Source organism: Ranitomeya imitator, chromosome 2, assembly GCF_032444005.1.
Source record: "Ranitomeya imitator isolate aRanImi1 chromosome 2, aRanImi1.pri, whole genome shotgun sequence".
Taxonomy (NCBI): Eukaryota; Metazoa; Chordata; class Amphibia; order Anura; family Dendrobatidae; genus Ranitomeya; species Ranitomeya imitator.
Genome location: NC_091283.1, coordinates 826,068,037 through 826,091,095, shown reverse-complemented (window position 1 = coordinate 826,091,095; position 23,059 = coordinate 826,068,037). Strand labels below are relative to the sequence as shown.

General features: G+C 41.8%; 1 protein-coding gene across 1 annotated transcript in view; it reads right to left on the bottom strand.

The window, feature by feature from the left end:
- Nucleotides 1-214: 214 nt before the first annotated feature.
- SFRP5 (secreted frizzled related protein 5) overlaps nucleotides 215-23,059 on the bottom strand; it is a 93,463-nt gene continuing 70,618 nt past the window's right edge. The window contains exon 3 of the mRNA XM_069754020.1: nucleotides 215-5,222. Coding sequence (XP_069610121.1) covers nucleotides 4,876-5,222 — 347 coding nt within the window. The 3' untranslated portion in view covers nucleotides 215-4,875. The remainder of the gene's footprint in view (nucleotides 5,223-23,059) is intronic.

Genomic DNA, 23,059 nt, shown 5'->3' with positions numbered 1-23,059 from the left:
TACAAGGAAAGAAAGGGTTTATTTTAATTCCGATATTTTGGTCCCATTGACTTGCATTGGGATCGGGTATCGGTATCGGCGATATCCGATATTTTTTGAATATCGGCCGATCCAAACCGATACCGATACTTTCCGATATCGGAAGGTATCGCTCAACACTATTGATGAGACATAATCCTCGGTATTGCGCCAAGTAACGACAGATCACATAATGCTTTAGCAAATGAAATAATTTACTGTAAAACTTGATAAAGTCACACAATATTACATGATTAAAATTACTTTGTAAGGGACAGAGTCAGTTGTGAAGTACAATGCAGACTTTACCTAGTAGTACCATTGTGGAGGAGAACATGCACGGGACCTGAGGTTACAGCTGATGAGAGATCGCTGCTCATGTTCTGTGCGGAGTGAACCTCACATCTCAATGTATTAGATACATGATGGCATTCTTAATAAAACATCTGAATATAAACATTTACATATAAGAACCGCACTTGTAGGGCGTAGTTTTCCAAAAGTAATGGATTAATATTGGCCTGAAATATTGGCATTAGTGTGTCATTGGAGAAAGAAGCCCAGCCCTGGTTTATCAATAGCATTTATTATGGGACAGGACGCTCCTCCCCTGAGGAACTGACCAGGAATAAGGAACAGGTCCATGAGTTAAAGAAAGGACCTGGAAACACCAGATCCTTTAGTCTTGAGTGGAAAAACCAGATCCATTTTGGGGACCACATTTTGGCTACTGCTATAGACCCCACTACTTTTCTGTGAATGCTACTAAAGTTTGCAGACATTTTCCCAATCAACCATAGTTGACCTTAAATCTCCTATTAAATAATTTTTTGAGCATTGGGTACAATCAATAAGCCTTAGGAAACAAATTTATTAGAATATCTGATACATTATTACCCTTTTAAATAATTACATTTATTACAAAACCGATCACATCGTGGAATTAAAAGTTCTTACAATTATGTTCTATACCGATGCCACACCTTCATTGTGGAGTCACAAGGGAAAGGGGCAATGGCGGCGAAGAGGAAGATCTCGACCCAATGGATGTTAGGTGCAAACATAAGAATTTGCCTTTTTTTCTAGACGTAGTTTCCTTCTACTTTAAAACATGAAGTTTCTTCAAAAAGTGGAGTAGAAGGTGTCTTGACATAGTTCATGGCTCAGACAATAACTTGGTTAAGTTGCTGTTTGAATTGGGGAAAAGGGGCTCCAGCTAAAGTTTACCCATACACTTGCTGTTAGTGTTGTGGACCTCAAAAAAGTGGAAAGGTCCAAGGTTCCTGGCTCCTCTATTCCTGCAAAAGTCAGGAGCAAGGTCAGATCCTCATAATCCACATAGAGAACATAGCCTTAAAAAAGTACCCAGTTGGCGCCTCTTCTCAAATTTGGTTATGAGGGTTCCCTTTTCTTTTTGGAGCTCCTTAAAGAAACTTTAATGGGATGTGACACTGAGTTTTTTTAATTGAATTTTTGGAGTGAAAAGTGAACATTAACTCCAAGTTCATAAAGAGTTTTGATTTTTTTAAGAGTATTTGGAGGGTTTCCACATGGTTTTTCCTCCAAGGCTCCACAAAAAGTTGGTGTGCACATACACATAACCGTAGATTTTTTTTTCCAGGTTTTGCCTTTCTTAAAAAAGCATGTAGGCTGCTCTACACCTCAACGTTACATCATGAGTAACAATCATATGAATGAGCTCTAGGGAAAAAATAGCCTCAGAAATTGTGGACAGATGTATCAAATTTGAGCAAAACGTTTTGCAAAATGTAAGAACTGTATGTAATATAGATAAAACTACAATTAATTGCTAAATATATATTTTTTATAATGTTTGGAGTTTTGTTTTTTTTTGGGTGCAGTAAGGTTAATTTGTTCTGTCCTTTGACTTTGTTTTCAGCGCAGACACCAAAAATTTCTGTTTTGTATCTAAAAAGTAATGAATTGTTACGTGTCGCCCTTTTTTATTGCACTTGGTTATATTTGCTCGTGGATAAAATCACAGGTTTTGATGTTTTCATGGACAAAATGAACTATTTTTTTGCAAAAATAGTCCCAGGTCTGAAAGCAAAACTCAACTTGTCTAAAAATATCACAATTTAATCCTTTTCTGGTTGGTGCAAAAATCAGTTTTGTTCTGGGAGTTGCAGAATACTTATCATTTTCACACTAGTCCTTTCTTGCTGGCCCTCAGCTTCTTCTACCATCCCTAGCATTTTGGGATCTGCTTACCTACAGTTGTTTCATCCAGCAAAACAGAAGAGCAAATTGATTTCCTATCAAAATATTCGCATTTGTCAGAATTTTGTTGCAATTTGATTGCATAAATTCTTAGGTTCTAGGAAGGGGTTAATAAAAAAAAACTTATAGTCACTTCTCCAAAGTCCTCCCCTTACCTCTCCCACCAGTGACGGTCCTCCTCTGTCTTCTGTCTTCTACTTTCAGGACCTCCGGTGCTGCCATTCTCCACTGGGCCCTCACTGTACTATGTTATTGACAATAATCTGTGCGCCATGCTCCACGTGACCGGGTGCGACCGGGTGTAATTTTCATTAACATGTCATTAATGTCAGTGGCAGTTGTTGAACCCCAAGTGACAACGTGGCGCCTGCAGAAGAACGTCAGCCTTGGAGACCCAGAAAGTAGATAGGAGACCAAAGAGTGAGAGAGAAGACAGAGGAGCTAATTAGAGGACCAACAGCTGCGGAAAAGGTAGAGGGTGGGCTGAAGAGAGGTGACATTTGCGACAGACATCAAATTTATTCAATGCAAATAACATTTCCCAGCTGATTTAGAGCAAATCTGCCAAATTCGAATTTAGTCAGGACCCCAGATTGGCTCATCTGTACCCAACAGATATTTCTCACATCCACCCATTAATTTTAAACAGCTTGATCAGCTTCCCTAATAATTCATACGGAGGTCATCACTCAAGGCGAAAATCCAACATGGCCAAGTTCAATGTTTATGAATAAATTTCTTCCCCAAAAACCGTTCTTTAGCAGATCTTGACCACAATGGTGGCATCCATGGACAATGTTAATAGACAGCTCTGCATTTTTTTCTTACTCGTCAGTCCCATCAGCCCAAAATTCCAAAGCAGAAACACCATTCATGTAGAATGTGACCATTGGGTGTAGACCTTAATATCTGGCTTCCGAGAGTTCCTGCAAATGACCCCATAATCCAGCATTACACAAACTTAATACCATTTTGTGCCCAATTTTTCGTGAAGGCATTTGCTAATCTTTGTTGTAGATGTATTTTGCTTCTTCATGCCAAGTGCTATCGAGGAGACAAGTAGAAAAATGCCTTTGCCACTAAATCTTTGTTCGTTCCATAATGGAGATCTACAGACCATTGGAGAATTAGGTCCCTCTCCTCAGTTACTGCAATATTAGCAAATGATACAGGCTTTTCTTTTAGAAGGTGTGTGGACTGGGTTATGAACAAGCACTGGACCTTTCTGCTCTGAAAATGTGGTTTGCTATGAGGTGCTTTGTCCAGTTGATCAACCAAGAGTCAAGTGTTGCCAAATATATGCGCCAACTGCTTATACCCCTACATAGTAACATAGTTACTAAGGTTGAAGGAAGACTTTAAGTCCATCTAGTTCAACCTATAGCCTAACCTAGCATGCCCTAACATGTTGATCCAGAGGAAGGACCCCTGTCCTTGTAGGAATAGACAAGCATCAACCACTCTGTTTATTTTAACTAAAGGGTCTTACAAGGCGATGAAAATAATTATTAAAAGGGGCTTATAACAGTTCAAAATAATAAAATAAGGGGTCCTCTGCAGATCTCTCTCCTTACAGGGTCTTTGCTGGTCTTTGTTATCTGGACCAATCCTTTTCACACGCAGGGCTGTGGTTTCGATAAGCGAAACCTCCGACTACGACTCCTGACTCCTCAATTTCCCTGGGGCAATGACTAGAAAGGTCTACTGAGTTGGGTCACCACTCTGGCCACTAATTGGCTAAATGGACATTTCTGGCCATTTCCAGTGTGCCGAATATTGGCTCAGGAAACAGAGTCCGGGGTCACATTTCGGCCCAGAGAAGCTCCAGAATATGACATGTGTAGGATATTTTTATTATTGTTGACAGAGTTTTCTTAGGCTGAAAAACACCTATAAACTTTTGTTTGGGTGGGTGGTTGGTGGCCAAAGATGATGAAAACCCTGAGTGATTTCCCCTTTAGCCCACACTGTGACAACTTGCTCCACCTTACTGTTAGTGGAACTGGGCTCCCTAATGTTGCTCAGCCCCACAAAAACTCTTCTGTCCCGTAGATATGCCCATGTCCCCAGCTCTAGGTTGAAACTATTCATTGCCAGTACGAAAATAATATTAATGGCCGTGTTCATGTCTGTTATCGGTGAATATATATTCATGTAGTGAAGTTTCCTGGAATAAGAATCTGACGTCAGACTGTGATTTATTACAGAGCGTTCGCCCAGTCACGACTCCGACACTTTCCTGTAAATACTATATTTTGCTTTTGTCGGCTTAAGTCTTAATGCATTTTGCCTTAGGGAATGATAAATTGCTGATTTGTGAGACATAAATCTATTGTTCCAGGTATTTTCCTAAGCCTTGTACATTGTGTTTCCAATCAAATCTCTGCATTCAAAGTCCGTTCTTTCGCCATTTACCGAGTCTGTCTTGCAGTGATCACATTCTTCACCCTCTCAGCCATATCATTCAGTATGACTACCCTAGTAACTCATCTTTTATTTTATTTTATTCGAAGCTGAGTATGCTATGTTACTGCTATTGCTAAAAATATAAAGTCCATTTGGTAAGGCTAGGTGAAGGCATCACAGAAAAAAAAAAGTTCTCCAGGTATCGATCCTTTAGCGGAAGGAACCTATGTGTGCGCCGTGAGAAAGGGACTCAGAACACGGATAGGTGAACATGAAGTTCACTGCGTACTTCATGTCTTTGCTCTTCTTGTCCCACTTGTAGATGGCGGTAAGCAAAAGCTTATTTTCTACCTTCCGGCCCATGATTAGAAAGCTCCCACTCAAGTTGTCCAGTTGAGGACATTGACATTCCACCGCGTTTTTAATGTACAATACGAGTTTGCGGAACTCCTTCCTCTTGAGTTTTCCAGCTTTTAGAACCTTCTTCTTCTTTTGGGCCGCTATGAGCTTCAGATCTCCGTTCTCAATCTTCACCTCTTTGATTCGCATCCGTAGAACTGGAATGAATTCAAGAAAATAAATAAGTCAGTCTCGCTGGAAAGTTAAGTGCATACGTCACCAAGTGTTTGAGTTGTTGTCTATTTTCCTTATATTGAAAGTAATTCATATTGTTTTAAGTAAAAGAAGTAAGAAAAGAACAAAAAACAAAGTACTTTGTAAGCTACAGTCAAGTGCCAAAATATTACATAATGGTGAGCGTGAAGCGTCTGGTGGTGTATATTCCCTATTGTTCCCTATAATTCTGGATTAGGAGACTTTTTTGTAGTCATTGGGAAGAGATTTGACTTTCTGATGTTTTTGCTGAGATACATTGTGATAGAAACCTCGATCTGAATACAAGCATATTGTAGCCAAGTCCTGTCATCATTGTGGGGTTTTTTGTCCATTTTTCAGCTCTTTCGAAGGTTACGAGAAGCATCTAGAATTGCTTCACCACACTTCTGAATTAATGGGGTTTTCCAGACTTAACATATTGATGTGATGACCACAGATAAGTGAACACATTACGCCATTTTTCTGAATCACAAAAGGCCATCAAGATGTTAAAAAAAATACTTATATTCACCTTACCGCTCACTTCTACAGACCGTCTACTTCTCACCGTCACCCATCCTAATCACTTCTTCAGATCGCCACTGCTCACGTTGAATTCCATAACCCTCTCACGTTGGATTCAGGTTTCCAGGTTTGATTAGGCCTGGGAAGGTTCTGCACATGTACGCGTGAAGTCATGGCATATGCTATGATGTCCTTATGCCATGACCTTTGGGCCTCATGAGACCTGGAAGTTCGGAATGCGGGAATTCAATGCGAGCACTGTCAATCTGAAATTGCAAAAGGGTGGAGGCGCCGGAAGGTGAGTATAAGTATTCCTTATCATTTTTACATTCTACGTTTATTATGTATTAGGGTCTGCACAGAGTCCAGAGCATAACAAGGGGCATTCAATTTGCGAAGGATAACTTCTCCGCAGATCGAATTTCATGGGAATATCCGCACAAAGAAGAGAATTCAAATTTTGCCTCATCTGCTCTTCTCTAGTGATGACCTATCCTGAGAGACTGAACCAAAATTGGACACCTCCACCTATCCGCTATTTTTTAGCTCTGAAAGCGGTAGTACCTGAGAATGGCCACTACACAATGAACGGAGCTGTGCTGTTTCCACTCCATTCATACTCTGTTTACACCTGCGGGAACTGATCGCCATGGGTGTCAGCAGTCGGACCCTCAATGATCTGCTGTAACTGATCTATCTCCGGGATAGATGTGACATCACGCTTTCCCCCGTATCGGAAGTCCGCTGCCTCGGAGTAACCCTTGACTCTGCCCTGTCCTTCAAACAGCACATCCAAGCTCTTTCTACCTCCTGTCGCCTCCAGCTCAAAAATTTCTCCAGAATCCGTCCTTTCATCAACCGTCAATCTACTAAAATGCTCGTGCATGCCCTCATCATCTCCCGCCTTGACTACTGTTACATCCTTTTCTGTGGCCTCCCTGCTAACACCCTTGCACCTCTCCAGTCCATCCTTAACTCTGCTGCCCGACTAATTCATCTCTCTCCTAGCTACTCCTCTGCTTCCCCACTCTGCAAATCTCTTCACTGGCTCCCATTCCCTCAGCGTATCCAGTTCAAATTACTAATACTGACCTACAAAGCCATCCTTAACCTGTCTCCTCCATATATCTCTGAACTAATCTCCCGATATCTTCCCTCACGTAATCTCCGGTCCTCCCAAGACCTCCTTCTCTCCTCCACATTTATTCGCTCCTCACCCAACCGCCTCCAAGACTTCTCCCGAATATCCCCCTTCCTCTGGAATTCTTTGCCCCAACACGTCCGACTATCAACCACATTCGGATCCTTCAGACGGAACCTGAAAACCCATCTCTTCAGGAAAGCCTACAGCCTGCACTGACCCCCGTTGCCTCCCTTACACTACCGGAGCTACTGCCTCACCAACACCGGAGCTACCGCCTCACCAACACTGGAGCTCGTGCAACCCTCAACCTACTGTCTCCTTCCCCACCATCCTGTAGAATGTAAGCCCGCAAGGACAGGGCCCTTGATATCTGTAATTTGTATGTAACCCCTTCTCATCTACTGCACCATGGAATCAATGGTGCTATATAAATGAATAATAATAATAGGACATCAATACCTTATATCTGGTCAATGCCTTTAGCATAGGGGGTCTTCTTTCCTGTTGATCAGGGTGGAAAGCGGTGGAAAATAGTGTCTGTTGCTCTGTAGGACATGTCCTGTCCTAAAAAAGGCAACCGACTGATTTGAATGGACAGTGTGTAATGCTTTTTTTCCCCCTATGGTGGCGCTGCAGAGAAATAGAACACTTGCTGAGAGATTACAGCTGATTGCCGGGGATCCCAGCAGTGGAGCTTTTTTTTTTTTTTTTAGCAGTGGAGCTTTTAATGATCAACAACCCCTTAAATTAGTCTGGAGAAAGAAAATTAGCAAAGCTTGGGGATCATTAGCTTTCTTTAAAAACCCAAATGTAAATATTTCATTCTTATAAAATGATGGTCAGGATTAGGAAACTTCATCAAAACTATTTTAAAGGAAAACTCCCAACAACTACTACAAACTCCTTGAAGCAAAAATGTAAAAGGCAAAACTTTGACACTGAACAAGAACTTCATGTTTTCTCAGCAAAGTTTCCTACCGGTATGGGACGGAGCATCCTACTGTTTAAAACTGATGGTCTATGCTCAGGATTGGCCATCAACATTGGATTGTGGCGGTCCGTCAAGGCCTTAAGGCTGCCCCTTCTTCCAGCAGATTTGCGAGGGTGACCGGAGTTGCGCCACCACCACGTATCTGGTATTGATGGTTAATAGTGATGAGTGAACGTCTTCGAATAAGGTGTATCTCAGCATGCTCAGGTGCTAACCAAGTGTCTTCGGCGTGCTCGAAAAGTATGTTCGAGTCCCCGCGGGTGCATGTCTTGCGGTTGTTCGACAGCCTCAACACATGCAGGGATAGATGAACAAACAGGCGCTCAAAACTACTGGTAAACCCTAAATCAATATTGTCGTTTTGGAAAATCCCCTTACAGAAGGATGAAAGTGGAAAATAGGAAAATAAACCAGCACTTCTCCTATAACATGTCTGCGGTGTGTGGTCCGACCACCCTAAATCCAATGTAAATGAACATACAGAATGACGGCAGGCTGGTCTGGCCCGTGTTTCCTCTCCTGTGGTACGCAGCCATGTTATACCAAGGATTTATGGGAAAATAATAGTAGATTCCACTTAAACACTGGCCACAATTTTGGAGGAAGTCCCAGTTTAATGCCATGAATTGGATCGTTTGTCTTTTTTCTTGAATTTGCACTTGCAGGAAGTCATTATACCTTAAATCGAAAAAAAATGAACACATGGCGGCGCTCAGAGTTATCTTACATATTCTACTCATATCTTGGATGCATTAGTCTATAGTGAGACGTCACATTGTGTTGGAACCAGAGCTAAAAATTCTCTGTAAATTCCATGACGTTCCATAAACATAGGAAACTTTTTCCTACTTTCCGTAAAGCAAAAAGTTGACGTTCCCCCTGAGAACATAATACGGATTATTATAACTGTGAAAATTCTCAATTTTACAACACTATTGTGTTCATTTTAGTAAATCAAAACATAGCCATAAATCACTTTTATTTTTATTAAAGGCGGTTGTCCACCTTTGGGTGTTTTTCTTTTTCTTACAGAAATGCATGTATTTTTGGATCAATATTTTATTTGCAATTGTGTTTCATTAAAAATGTTGCTCTCAACAACCTCTGTGCTGCGCTGTCTATTGCTGGCTGGCGAATGAGTTTACTGAGAATCCATCAGTGAGTTCAGTCTGAAGTACCAACGGGTGAGTTTCTAACTCTAAGGGCTCATACTCATTTGTGGAAAAACAGACGCATGCAATCCGAGAAAAAAATGGATTGCAATCTGACCAATGTTATTCAATGGGTGACATCTCATCTGCGATTTTTTTCTCACCTGAAATCGGACTGAGAAAAAAAAAACGCAGCATCGATTTGCTGAGTATAACGGCGGAGACTCGCCAATACAAGTCAATGGGTGCGAGAAAAAAAGCACAGCACTCGCACCATGCGAGTGCTGTCCGTTTTTTACGCATCGGTGTCCTTTGAAAAGCCGGTAATTCATGTGCGGTGTACAGGAAAATCACACTGACAGCTTATAACAGAAAAGACAGAATAGATATATACACATAGAATACACATATATAGATGTTAGTAACACACATATATATGTATATATAAGTATTTATATTGCACAGAAAGATAGACGAATAGCTGGTAATTCATCTGCCAGCTTCTGTAAAATCACTGCAGGAGCCGACAGGATAGAAGACATGGATTACATACAGTAAATACATATAGAATAGGTAGATATATAGATGTCAGTGACAAATATAATTAGGACAGTGTGTGTGCAAATTAGGGGACATGCATGTAATTAATAAAAGATTATTTTTGAGGAAAAAAATGGCGTGGGCTCCCAAGCAATTTATGGAACCAGCAGAGGGAAAGCTAATGACTGGGGGCTGATATTAATAGCCGAGGAAGGGACCATGGATATTGCCCCCCCCCCAGCTAAAACATCAGCACTCAGCCGCCCCAGAAAAGGTGTATCTGTAAGATGTGCCAATTCCAGCACTTAGCCTCTCTCTTCCCACTTGCCCTGTTACGGTGGCATATTGGGTAATAGTTGTGGGGTTGATGTCACCTTTGTATTGTAAGGTGACATCAAGCCCTCGGCTTAGTCAATGAGACACCTATCCATAGTTGGTACATGTTAAATAAAGACACAGCCAGAATAAAGTCTTTTAATGAAATAAAACACAACACAGTTTTCCCTTTTATTGTTAGTTACTCCTAATCCATGCAACGCCCTCGATCTCCTGTAATAGAAATAACAAACCAAAGATATACCATACCTGTCCGTCGTTGTGTCCCACGCCGTAATCCATATCTGGGGTATATACAGTTTTCAACCAGGACGGTGCCAAGATGCCACCGCCCCGGCTGAAAACCACTGATGAATGAGGAGATGTTGCGAGCGGAGCTTCAGGGACTAGCGGTGACGTCACTGAAGCTGCGCTCCCTCACAGCCTGACCTGTGCTGAACTCTGGAGCGTGGGAAAATGCCAGTTCATTTCCCCATGGTCCAGAGGTCACCGCAGTTCAGCACGGCTGTGAGTGGCAGCTTCAGTGAGCCCCACAATATGATTAGACATATTAGCCTAACACCATGCTCACATGGCTCAGCTATCTGTAGATGGCCGTCTAGCTTAGTATTGACTTAGTTAAGAAGATCATTATCTCCAGTAGGTGGCACTAGCAAGACAGATCTTTTCCTTTTAGAAGAGGGCTAATTTGCATGTATTAATAAGTTTTTTTTTTTTTAATTACGGTAGTTGATTTTGAGGGTTAATATTTTGAAAAAATATTATTATAAATTATTTATATTTTATTTATTTAAACTTATTTATTTCAATTAATATTTATTTAATTAGTTGATTTTAAGTTTAATATTTTGCATATATATTTTTTAAAATATTATTATTACACATACTATTTATATTTTATTTAAACGTAAATCTTTAGATTACGGTTTATTTAGTTTATTTTGAGTGTTAATATTTTATATATATATATATATATATTTCTAAATATTATTATTATTACATATTATTTATATTTTATTTATTTAAACTTATTTATTTCAAATAATATTTATTTAATTAGTTGATTTTCAGGGTTTATATTTTGTATATATTTTTAAAATATTATTATACATAGTATATTTATATTTTACTTAAATGTATGTGTTTAGATTATTATTTATTTAGTTGATTTTGAGGGTTAATATTTTTTACATATATATTTTTTAATATTATTGTCATTACATATTATTTATATTTTATTTATTTAAACATATTTATTTAGATTATTTATTTAATTAGTTGATTTTAAGGGTTAATATTTTGTATATATACATTTTTTAAAATATTATTATTATGCATATTATTTATATTTTATTTAAACTTTTGTACCGTATTTAGATTATTTTTTATTTAGTTGATTTTGAGTGTTAATATTTTTTATATTTTTTTTTAAATATTAATATTACATATTATTTATATTGTATTTATTTAAACGTTTTTATCTAGATTATTATTTATTTAATAAGTTTATTAGTTTGAGGGTGAATATTTTGTTAAATATTATTATTATTCTTATTATTTATTTTGTATTTATTTAGACCTATTTATTTAGACGATCATTTACTTTTCGTTTCCCCACACTGATATGTAAAACTTTTCCCCCTTATTTTTTTTTTCATATAAAAATATTACAATTTTAATCCTAAAAGGGCTGCACACACTATCTAGAGCCTGCATGCTATCTAAAAAATTGGGATTTGGAAGAGTTAATGAAATCCAGGTGTCTGCCTGATATGGCTTAGCGCTCTCACATGCTCCCTGCACCCTTTTATTTAAATAAGCAAATTTACGTTCACGGGTCAGCGCTTCATAAAGTCTTGCTTTCATTACCTACATCTTGAACAAGCTGATCTTTTGCGCTGACAAGGCAATACACTTGCGCTATTGTGAGCCTCCAGACTGAAGTCGCCCAGCTGGACAGATCCAGGAGTGACAGCTTCTTACTTATTCGCCTTCCAATTCATCACACTTTAACTAATATTCATCCATCTTGGTGGCGTAAAGGAGAAATGACTGTGTGGTCTGTTACCGCTGAACATGCTCCTTGCCTTCTTAGTCTTCTGCCAGAAGACCGAGCCAAGGTCCAGTTTTCCAGCTGATATTATTAATGGCTGCCCTCATGTCCTAGGTGAACATTAAAAGTCACCTTGTCTGGGTTCGCAATACAAATAGTCCATTGGCCAAATCCCTCACAGGTGATAATTTCCCAAGACTTCGACTGCCGAAAAATGGCAAGGAACCCTGATGTTCCAAGTAGTTGAATTTGGAAAGGTCTTCGAATGTTGCGTGCCAAGCTCCCGAAAGACCTCCCGTACTGAATGCTCTAAATAATCACTCTCAGCATTGAAGAGGTGGTCTGAGAGCTACTGTATCATCTGTGAATGTGTGAACTCGTACTCGCCTTGTGGTGGTCTACATTTTTGTAGATATTGGCTTACAGGAGACACATACAACACTACAGGTTGGACAAGGTTACCTGCTTAAGGATACGTGTGGGTCTGCAGTGTGGGTCCGACTAATGCTTGCATGAACTCCAATATTGCTGCAAACGTTAAAAGTGTAAAGGCCTTAGTTAGCGTTTTGTAATCAAGGAGCGGAAAAGCCTCCAACCTTGTCATAGTGCACCTAAATATGGATGGTCCCTGATGATGTTCGTCCTTCGTTTTCGAAGATGACCATGACTTCAGGGTTCGCAGTGGTTGAAGTCATGACTTGCGCTTGACTTGGATTAAAGTGAGGAAGAGTTGCGCAGTCGTCAACCTCACTCTCTCGCCCGTACCTATCGAGCCCCAGAGGCAAGAACTAGGCGAGACAACTGGAGATAGGTCAGGGTGCAGTAGATGGCCAGCAGTGTCCTATATGTGCCTCGCTGTGCCCTCTCAGCGCTCCACAACGCTGTGCTAGAAATCGCTTGTCTGTCCGTTGAATCTTGGTTTCTTCCGCACAGTCTGCCATATCCAGTCTTCACATGCAAGGGTAGGCAAACCCTTGAAAATCACTGTAGGTCTCAAAGAAACCCAACATCTACCCTCACCTGGTTTGGCCCGCTTGCCGAGGCGGTGTTCCGGGGTGTACACGCTGCCACATTCTAGCAGCTACTTGGAGGTACAGGTGAGAGTTGAGCATCAGATGAGGACCAAAGATGGAAGAGCTGTCCAAAAAGGACACGGCAAGCACTCCACCAGAGGTGCTACCTCCATCTAGATAACCCCATATGGTCCCTAAACACTAAATGTCCTACCTGTCTATGCGCCAAAACTGCCTCATGTGAATGGGGGGTGAAAATGAAACCAAGTGTAGCTCGCAATTGAAACCTCATGTTGGCAAAATAGGGGGATAAGGGTGCTGGCCCCTGATGGGGGACAAGCCCCCGATATGTATTACACAATGCCTGGCTTCCTTTTCACTCTCCAGTCAAATGGAGCCGTTTTGGCACATAGAGAGATACGCTAAATGAGGCGGCCTTTACGTTTTTAACATTTGCAGTAATATTGGAGCTCATGTATTTGGAGGTAGTATTGATTTGGAAGTAGTAGTGGGACCTCTTACGTCTTCGACCCCGGAGGGACTTCGCAGGTTGCACCAATAGTATGTCCGCCTCTGTTGTCAGCCTCCACCAGTTCAGGGAATATACTGATATGTTTCACATTTGGGACACTGGGAAATACAGGGATATTTTTCTCATGCATCTAAAATGAAAATACAATTAAAAAAAGTCTCTTTTTTTTTATATCTTCAGCTCTTATACAGATCTTTGTATCTCCGTGGCAACAGACTACAAAGAAATGAATGTAGTCTGATCCTGCAGCTACACTAGTTTCATTCTGTCTACTATTCCTTGCTAACCTAGTAAATGTTTATTATCAAGAAGAAGTAAGGGACAGGAGCAAAGGAGTATGGCTGCAGGGATAGAACTCATAAGGCTTGTTTATATTCTGTTACCATGGAGATACATAGATCTGCATAGGAGCTGTAGACTCAAAACAGTAGAAAAATGTGAGAAGTTGCTTCATTTTGCCTTTAGGTGCATTTTAGTAATACGCCCCATCTCCCCTCCTGAGATTATTAGAAATTAATAATGCTTTCCCCCATTTAGACCCCCATTTGTTAATATCCATGGGATCTTTTGATGCAGACTGTAGAGTGAGTTGCTGTGATATGAGATGAAGGATGAAGATGCCTCGATCCCAATGGTAAGTGATGGTAAAGATGGCTGCTGGGTATAAATACAGAACCCTACATATTTGTATATGACTTGTTATCAGAAAACTTTGTGACTTTTCTCTTTTTTTTCATTTAAACCCTGGCCTAGGGTATTAGATAAAACCATATTTGTCAGAAAAAAGGTAAATCTAAAGGCACTTAACAAGTTAATTAATCCTGATAGCATCACGGGACAGTGGGTTGGAACCTGTTATCCATACCTTACATTCTGGTTGTACACATAGTAAATAGAAGATGCATGTGAAAAAGCATAAAAGTAAAGCAATGTGATGTACATCTGATGTCTTTCCCCAAACTTTTAGCTTTAGCTAAAGCCAAAGTATCTTTAACTGCTATATATTGACTCTACATGTGGGCAAGAGTCTCCAAAAAGGCAAATATTAGTGTTAAAGAGCCAGTATATACTTCTGTGGATAAAAGGGAAAAATAGTGATAGGTAGCAAGTAACTGTAAAGTCACTTTCTTATTATCTTTGGTTTCTTAAAAGCAAAGTTCCACTAGTTTACAATATACAGATGGTAGTCAGCTTTGCAAAATGTTTATAGTGTAATTTGTGGGTCTCCAGTTGTTGGAAAACTACAAATCACCGCATTTGCTAATACGTAGTTTCGTGAATAGGTTGGATGAATTGGTTATTCACTTTTTCCTTTGCCAGCTGTCAGAATAAAATCACCTAACAGCATGTATCAGCAGATAAGAAGCTACAAGGTTAGGAAGGATGACTTAAAATTCCACAATTTTCTCCCTACGTTGTTACACGGCGGTTACGGTTATCAGTTCCTTGCAATGAAATTCATTGATATAATTGGGCAGGAATGATGGTCTGGAACTTGCCAGTGGTCAGAGCTTCAAAGGTAGCTGCACCAGGATATCAGGCTCCTAGGAGATAAGTTATTCCTACAACATACTCGAAATATGTCAGACTGCTCAACACCATCTGTACTCCATATCCCAAAACATCAGTGGTCATAGATCATTTCAGATGGGTTTTTACTGTCTCGTTGACTTATGGTCCATGTAGGACAGTTGCCGTTATCTATGAAATTACGACTATGAACCCAGTCACATTAATATTGAGTGTTTATTTAATTTAAAAAAAAAATATTCAACTAATTAAAGGGGCTATCTGAATCATAACACCCATTTTTAAATAGCTAGTTGGCGAATTCTGATAGATGAAGGTTCCTTTCGTGACCTCTCCAGAAATTTATCAGAGCAGAGAGTGAATTTAGAATCACGTACTGTATATTAGTCTGGATGTCACACACTTTGCCAGTCTCTCATACAGCCAAATCAGATCTCTTGCATTGCACTGATGAGGGGTAACACCCCGAAACACGTGTCTGCAAATTGAGATTCTGGTTTGTCTTTTATCCTAAGTCACATGGCAAGGATTATTGAAGGGTCGTTATTGACTTTTAGGATCTCTGCTTCCAGTAGGAGGCACTAGCGTTCAAGTTCGCTTCCTCCCTGAAGAGGCAATTTGCATATTTAATTTCCCAGAGAACCACTGCATGGCCTATAAGTCTCCTCACACTGGCATGTCAGGCATGTCACTTTCCACAAGGAGATGTTACCCCTTAGACCTCTGGAGGATCCATCACATCTATGCCCCATTTAATGCTTCATTTTCGCAGTGGGGGCACTGGCAGGGAAATGTCCAACTGCTTTAATACTTATATATAATATTAACATCCTTTTTTCTCCACTTCTCAGACTCTTCTTTCTTATATCCCTGTGTAATGTAGTATCTGTAGCCACTCACAATCTCTGCCACCACTGAAAAAGCAGGTCAGTTATGAAGCAAAAATAGCTGCTAATCAGTGATGGAGGCATGGTTGGACTGGAAGGCACAAGGCACCTAGTCCTGTAGTGATAATCTGCTGATAAAATACTGATTATATCGAAGCAGCAAGACACAGCCTAGTAAGTGACACATCGCTAGAATCAGGATCTCTTCCCCTACATCATGGTGCTCTCAGATTACATAGCAAAAACTTGGTGGCAGATTCCCTTTAATATCTTAAATGCTTTACCGCTCCTTTTGCAGAGTGGGAAAGACGTTTTACAGTTCTCACAATATTTCGGAGGAGATAATTGATCACAGTATTAAACATAGTAATTATAGAATCTTTAAGTCAAGGGGGTTGTAAAGGACAATGATATTTATGATCTATTCTTAGGATAGTTCATCACTATCAGATGATCGGGGGTCAAACATCCAGCACCCCAACCAATCAGCTGTTTTCAGGACCCTTAGATGTCGGAATTACACAGCATACAGATCACCACCACGGCTTTGTAGTGGCCCATCTGTATTAATGCAGCTCAGCTTCTATTGTAGTGAGCTGTGACGTTCTATCACTATCCAGATTCGCTATAAAGCATCAAAGGGAATAGGAGTGAATAGGAACTAAGACGCAGTACTCAGTAATGGCCACTATACAGTGCTGTTTAGTAAACTCCCAGATGGTGTCTGAACCTGGCCGTTCTGATATTGAGGATATCATAGTCCTGGAAGACCCCTTTAATTAGAAACAGGCACAAATATGTGTGACGGGGAACAGGATGCAGTGCTCCTGAGTGTGAGTTAACATCATAGTGCCTGTTCCTTCTGAGCCGAGCTCTGGAAGAGCAAACGAGATCTCAAGCAAGTGGACATGCAGCGAGCAGAAGGAAAAGTGTTCCTTATCTTATAGAACATAACAACATACTTTATTTCTGGTCAGAGCTATCAAACTCGCCCTGTAATTGGCCCATAGCTTTAAATAATTGAGCGACTATTTCTTTTTGCTTTAAGCTAACAGAATCCACCCGAGACCTCTATGATGCATCCACCGAGAGCCTAAGTGAGGTTCTAATGGAACAAAGTTATCCTTCACGGTCCCTCAAAGCAGACCAGGCCTGTCAAGCTGATAGGAGGCAGCACTTCGACGTTAATTTGTTAGGTTGCAAGCCATGTGCCTCCCTGTATAATAGAACTAATTGAGGTATAAGAAGGTCATCACGTCATTGAAGGCAGGAGCTAAGTCATCACTTTACGCCGCGAGCCAATAACTTGTCGAGGAGATGAAGCTAACATGATTTTCACGAACGATGAAAGCGAGGAAACTACTCAATGCATATTGTGATTTCGGACTGCGGTAAAATTACCGTAATCACAAATGGGGTCTACTAGAGATCAGTGAATTGATTGGTTTTGAATCAAATTCATGACGAATATTAGTAAATTCTTTGGACCCAGTAAATTTGAACAACTTGTGATTATATTCATGCAAATCCAGAACTGATTGTTATAATCGGTAGCAATCCAGAAAAGAAGGAAGAATTAAAGAGACCGGGATGGATGGATACAGAACATAAAACATTTGTTAAAAAGGAAAAAAGAAATGTATATTAAATGGAAAGAGAGGTCATATCTAAAGAAGAATATAACGCTGTCTGCAGGGAATGCAGGGCGAGCTAAAGCCAATTATGATGTGAGGCTTGCAAGGGAGACTAAAAGCAATAAAAAGGATTTTGGAGGTATGTCAAAAGCAAAAGAGGTTATAGTATTTTTACAGAATGAAAAGGGTGAAGTGGTCAAAAATGATGTTGAGAAGGCCGAATATTTACATTCCTATTTTGCATCTGTATTCTCTAAGGCTACTTTCAAACATCAGGTTTTCGCTGTCAGGCACAATCCGGCTAATTTTTGAAAAAACTTATCCGTTGCAAATAGTGAAAAACTGATGCGACGGATCCGTTTTTCTTCTGGATCCATTTTTTGGTTTTAAGCCGGAGATACTGTTAGGACTTCCTGTTTCGGGGAGAGAGAGACTCTCCAGAATGGTAAATGCAGTCACAGGGCATGTTCAATGTAAAAAAACTGAATCGGTAGCCAGATCCACTCATTTCACCTCACATTTCATCAGTTTTCGTCAGGATCCATCGCTGTGCGCTTTTTCGCCGGACAGAAAAATGTTCCTCTGAACGTTTTCTCCCGCCACCGGAAAACTAATTTTTGACCAATCTGGCAATAAAAGGATGAAACGTGAGCCCATCAGGCGCAATCCGGCACTAATACAAGTCTATGAGAAAAAAACAGATCCAGCAGCAAATTTCGTCGATCCTTTTTTTTCAAAATTCGCCGGATTGTGCCTAACGGCAAAATCCTGATGTGTGAAAAGAGCATAATAAAGCAATTGCAACATTAACTGATCTTCACTGTGCCATCGAAGGAATAAGGGAATCCACACTATCCATAAACATAGAGTGAAGGAACACTTAGCTAATTTAAATTAAATATCCTGGTCCAGATTAATTGCATCCTAGGATAATGAAAGAGTTAGAAGAAATTGCAGAATCACTACACTAGCCAGAATCTTTGAAAAATACTGGAAAACAGGAGAAGTCCCAGAAGATTGGAGAAGGGCAAATGTTGTCCCTATCTTCAAAAAGGAAAGAAGATGGAGCCATGAAATTACAGACAAGTGAGCCTTATTTCTATACCAGGAAAGATCTTTGAACAAATTAATAAACAGCATGTATGTAAGTACTTTGATAAGAATACAGTAATTAACCAAAGCCAGCATAGGTTTGTAGTAACAAGTTATGCCAGACTAATCTAATTTCCTTCTATGATGGAATCACTGACTGGGTGGATCAGGGAAATGCAGTAGATATAGTATACCTCGTGCACCCATCATAGCAGCAGGACATGCTATGGGGCTGTGGTGCACCCATCATAGGGGCAGGACATGCTATGGGGCAGTGGTGCACCTATTATAGCAGCAGGACTTGCTATGGGGCAGTGGTGCTTCAATCTTAGCGGCAGGACATGCTATGGGGCGGTGGTGCATCTATTATAGCAGCAGGACATGCTATGGGGCAGTGGTGCACCTATTATAGCGGCAGGACATGCTATGGGGTAGTGGTGCACCCATCATAGTGGCAGGATATGCTATGGGGCAGTGGTGCACCCATCATAGTGGCAGGACATGCTATGGGACAGTGGTGCACCCATCATAGTGGCAGGACATGCTATGGGACAGTGGTGCACCCATCATAGTGGCAGGACATGCTATGGGACAGTGGTGCACCCATCATAGTGGCAGGACATGCTATGGGACAGTGGTGCACACATCATAGTGGCAGGACATGCTATGGGAAAGTGGTGCACACATCATAGTGGCAGGACATGCTATGGGGCAGTGGTGCACCCATTATAGGAGCAGGACATGCTATGGGGCAGTGGTGCACCCATCATAGTGGCAGGACATGCTATGGGGCAGTGGTGCACCCATTATAGGAGCAGGACATGCTATGGGGCAGTGGTGCACCCATCATAGTGGCAGGACATGCTATGGGACAGTGGTGCACCCATCATAGTGGCAGGACATGCTATGGGGCAGTGGTGCACCCATTATAGGAGCAGGACATGCTATGGGGCAGTGGTGCACCCATCATAGTGGCAGGACATGCTATGGGAAAGTGGTGCACACATCATAGTGGCAGGACATGCTATGGGGCAGTGGTGCACCCATTATAGGAGCAGGACATGCTATGGGGCAGTGGTGCACCCATCATAGTGGCAGGACATGCTATGGGACAGTGGTGCACCCATCATAGTGGCAGGACATGCTATGGGAAAGTGGTGCACACATCATAGTGGCAGGACATGCTATGGGGCAGTGGTGCACCCATTATAGGAGCAGGACATGCTATGGGGCAGTGGTGCACCCATTATAGGAGCAGGACATGCTATGGGGCAGTGGTGCACCCATCATAGTGGCAGGACATGCTATGGGAAAGTGGTGCACACATCATAGTGGCAGGACATGCTATGGGGCAGTGGTGCACCCATCATAGGAGCAGGACATGCTATGGGGCAGTGGTGCACACATCATAGCGGCAGGACATGCTATGGGACAGTGGTGCACCCATCATAGTGGCAGGACATGCTATGGGACAGTGGTGCACCCATCATAGTGGCAGGACATGCTATGGGACAGTGGTGCACACATCATAGTGGCAGGACATGCTATGGGACAGTGGTGCACACATCATAGTGGCAGGACATGCTATGGGACAGTGGTGCACACATCATAGTGGCAGGACATGCTATGGGACAGTGGTGCACACATCATAGTGGCAGGATATGCTATGGGGCAGTGGTGCACCCATTATAGGAGCAGGACATGCTATGGGGCAGTGGTGCACCCATTATAGGAGCAGGACATGCTATGGGGCAGTGGTGCACCCATCATAGTGGCAGGACATGCTATGGGAAAGTGGTGCACACATCATTGTGGCAGGACATGCTATGGGAAAGTGGTGCACACATCATAGTGGCAGGACATGCTGTGGGGCAGTGGTGCACCCATTATAGCGGCAGGACATGCTATGGGGCAGTGGTGCACCCATTAAAGCAGCAGGACGTGCTATGTGCCTCTGTAGCATTGAAGGAGAGATCCAGAGATCTGGGCAGCTTCAAAGAAGCACTTACAAGCTCTTCAGCAATGTGCTTGTAAGCGCAGAGCCTAGGATAGTCTGCAGCAATGGTTATAGAATTATTAGTGTCTCCATTCTTGAGATTGGAGACAATTTTTATTAAAAGGTAAATTGCACTAGTAGCCTCTTACTCAGGAGCATAATTAAAAGTGCAACCTAAGTTGGCGCTTATGAGAAGATCAATACTGTTAAAAACCCAAGTTCAACACTTTGTAGTGTGTAACCGCGTTTCTGCAAGCAAGGTACCAGTTACTCACACGTGTCTGCTATTCCTGAACAATCTGCACAGCTTGCTCAGCCACATGTAGTGCTTCCAGCTTCCCGTAGACCATCCGCTGTCCTGCATAACCTGCTGCACCGTACATGTGCCATCTTGTAAGCCCAGATCTGCTGCCATTTTGCCTCCAGTCTGTGCTGCTCACCCTGGCCTATACCTTAGAGAACCCACCTTACCAGATGAGCCCATAACATTTTTTTTGACTCATATACAATATACATGTTAGGCTACTTTCACACTAGCGTCGTACGACGCACGTCGCAATGCGTCGTTTTGGAGAAAAAACGCATCCTGCAAAGTTGTCTGCAGGATGCGTTTTTTTCCCCATAGACTAACATTAGCGACGCATTGCCACACATCGCAACCGTCGTGCGACGGTTGCGTCGTGTTGTGGCGGACCTTCGGAACCAAAAAACGTTGCTTGCAATTTTTTTTTTTTGTGCGTCGTGTCTGCCATTTCCGACCGCACATGCACGGACGGAACTCCACCCCCTCCTCCCCGCAACTCACAATGGGGCAGCGGATGCGTTGTCAAACTGCATCTGCTGGCCCCATTGTGCTGCGTTGTCACAGGATGCGTCGGTACGTCGGCCCGACGCACTGTGCCTTAGCCTTAGGCTACTTTCACACATCAGGTTTTTGCCATCAGGCACAATCCGTCGAAAGTTGAAAAAAATGGTTCGGTCGCAGATTGTGAAAAACTGATGCTGATGCGATGGATCTGTTTTTTGACGGATCCGACTAACATATTTAGATAATTGGATTAAAAAAAAATTGGAGCATGCTCAGTTTAAAAAAACGGAATCCGGTGCCCGAATCCGTCATTTTCGGCTCTCATAGGATTCCATTCTAGCTTTTTCGCCGGAGACAAAAAACGTTACTGTGTACGTTTTTACCAGATGCCGGAAACTACATTTTTGCCAGATCTGGCGAAAAGCAAACGAAACGTAAGGTCATCCGGCGCAATCCGGCACTAATATAAGTCTATGGGAAACAACCGGATCCAGCGGCATCTTTCACCGGATCCAGTTTTTTTCTAAATTTGCCGGATTGAGCCTGACGGCGAAAGACTTATGTGTGAAAGTAGCCTAAGAGGTGGAGCGTAAATACACATTGCATTTCTTTTTTACCTTCTGATTTCTCTGGAAAAAAAGATCCTAAAGGGATCTGCATATTATCAGCTCATTCTTATCCTCTTATGACTTATCACATGAAAGGGATGGGGAGGAAGCTAATGTATCAAAATAAAATAAAAGATGACATATGAGGATCAGGTCAGGGTGCAGCTTCATGTCATGTCCTCAAAAAGTCTTTATACATTTTTTTTATTGTTTATAAAGAAAATCCAATCAATGCTTTCCTTATTCATGGCTACTTCCCTGCCCTTGGCCATTATGTAAGGCAGGGGGGAACCTCCGTCTCACGAGCCATTTAAGCCTTTTTCCCAGGGACTGTAGTGCTCACACGCCTGGCTCTTCACTACTGAATGATGCGGCGCATGGAATAGAGGATTATGTACTGCATCAGGACTTATTTGTGGGTAGTGTCAGCGCACTCAGCGCCCCGCACTCTGGTCTCACCAACGACAACAGAAGCAGCAGCCCCAGCCCCTCCTGTGATGTATATGCTCCAAGACCCTCCTGTGATGCATGTGCCCCAGTGCCTCATGTGATTTTTGCTACCCTATTCCCTCCTGTGATGTATGTGTCTCCAGGCCCTCCTGTGATGTATATGACCCAGTCCCTCCTGTACTGTATATGCCCCCCAGCCCTTCCTGTGAATATGCCTCGAGCCCCTCCTGTGATGGATGTGCCCCAGCGTCTCATGTGAAGTATGTTCCCTTAGACCTTCCTGTGATGTGTCTCAGCCCCTCCTGTAATGTATATGTTTTGGTATCTCCTGTGATGTACGTATGTGCCCCAGCGTCTCCTGTGATGGACAGTGGCTTGCGAAAGTATTCACAATGGAATTTCACAGATTTTTTTTAGGGTTTGCATCAGTACATGCAAAGAACATGCCTGCAACTGTGCACATGAAGTTTTCTTTTTATTGTGACACAATAAATAGGACAAAATAAATGA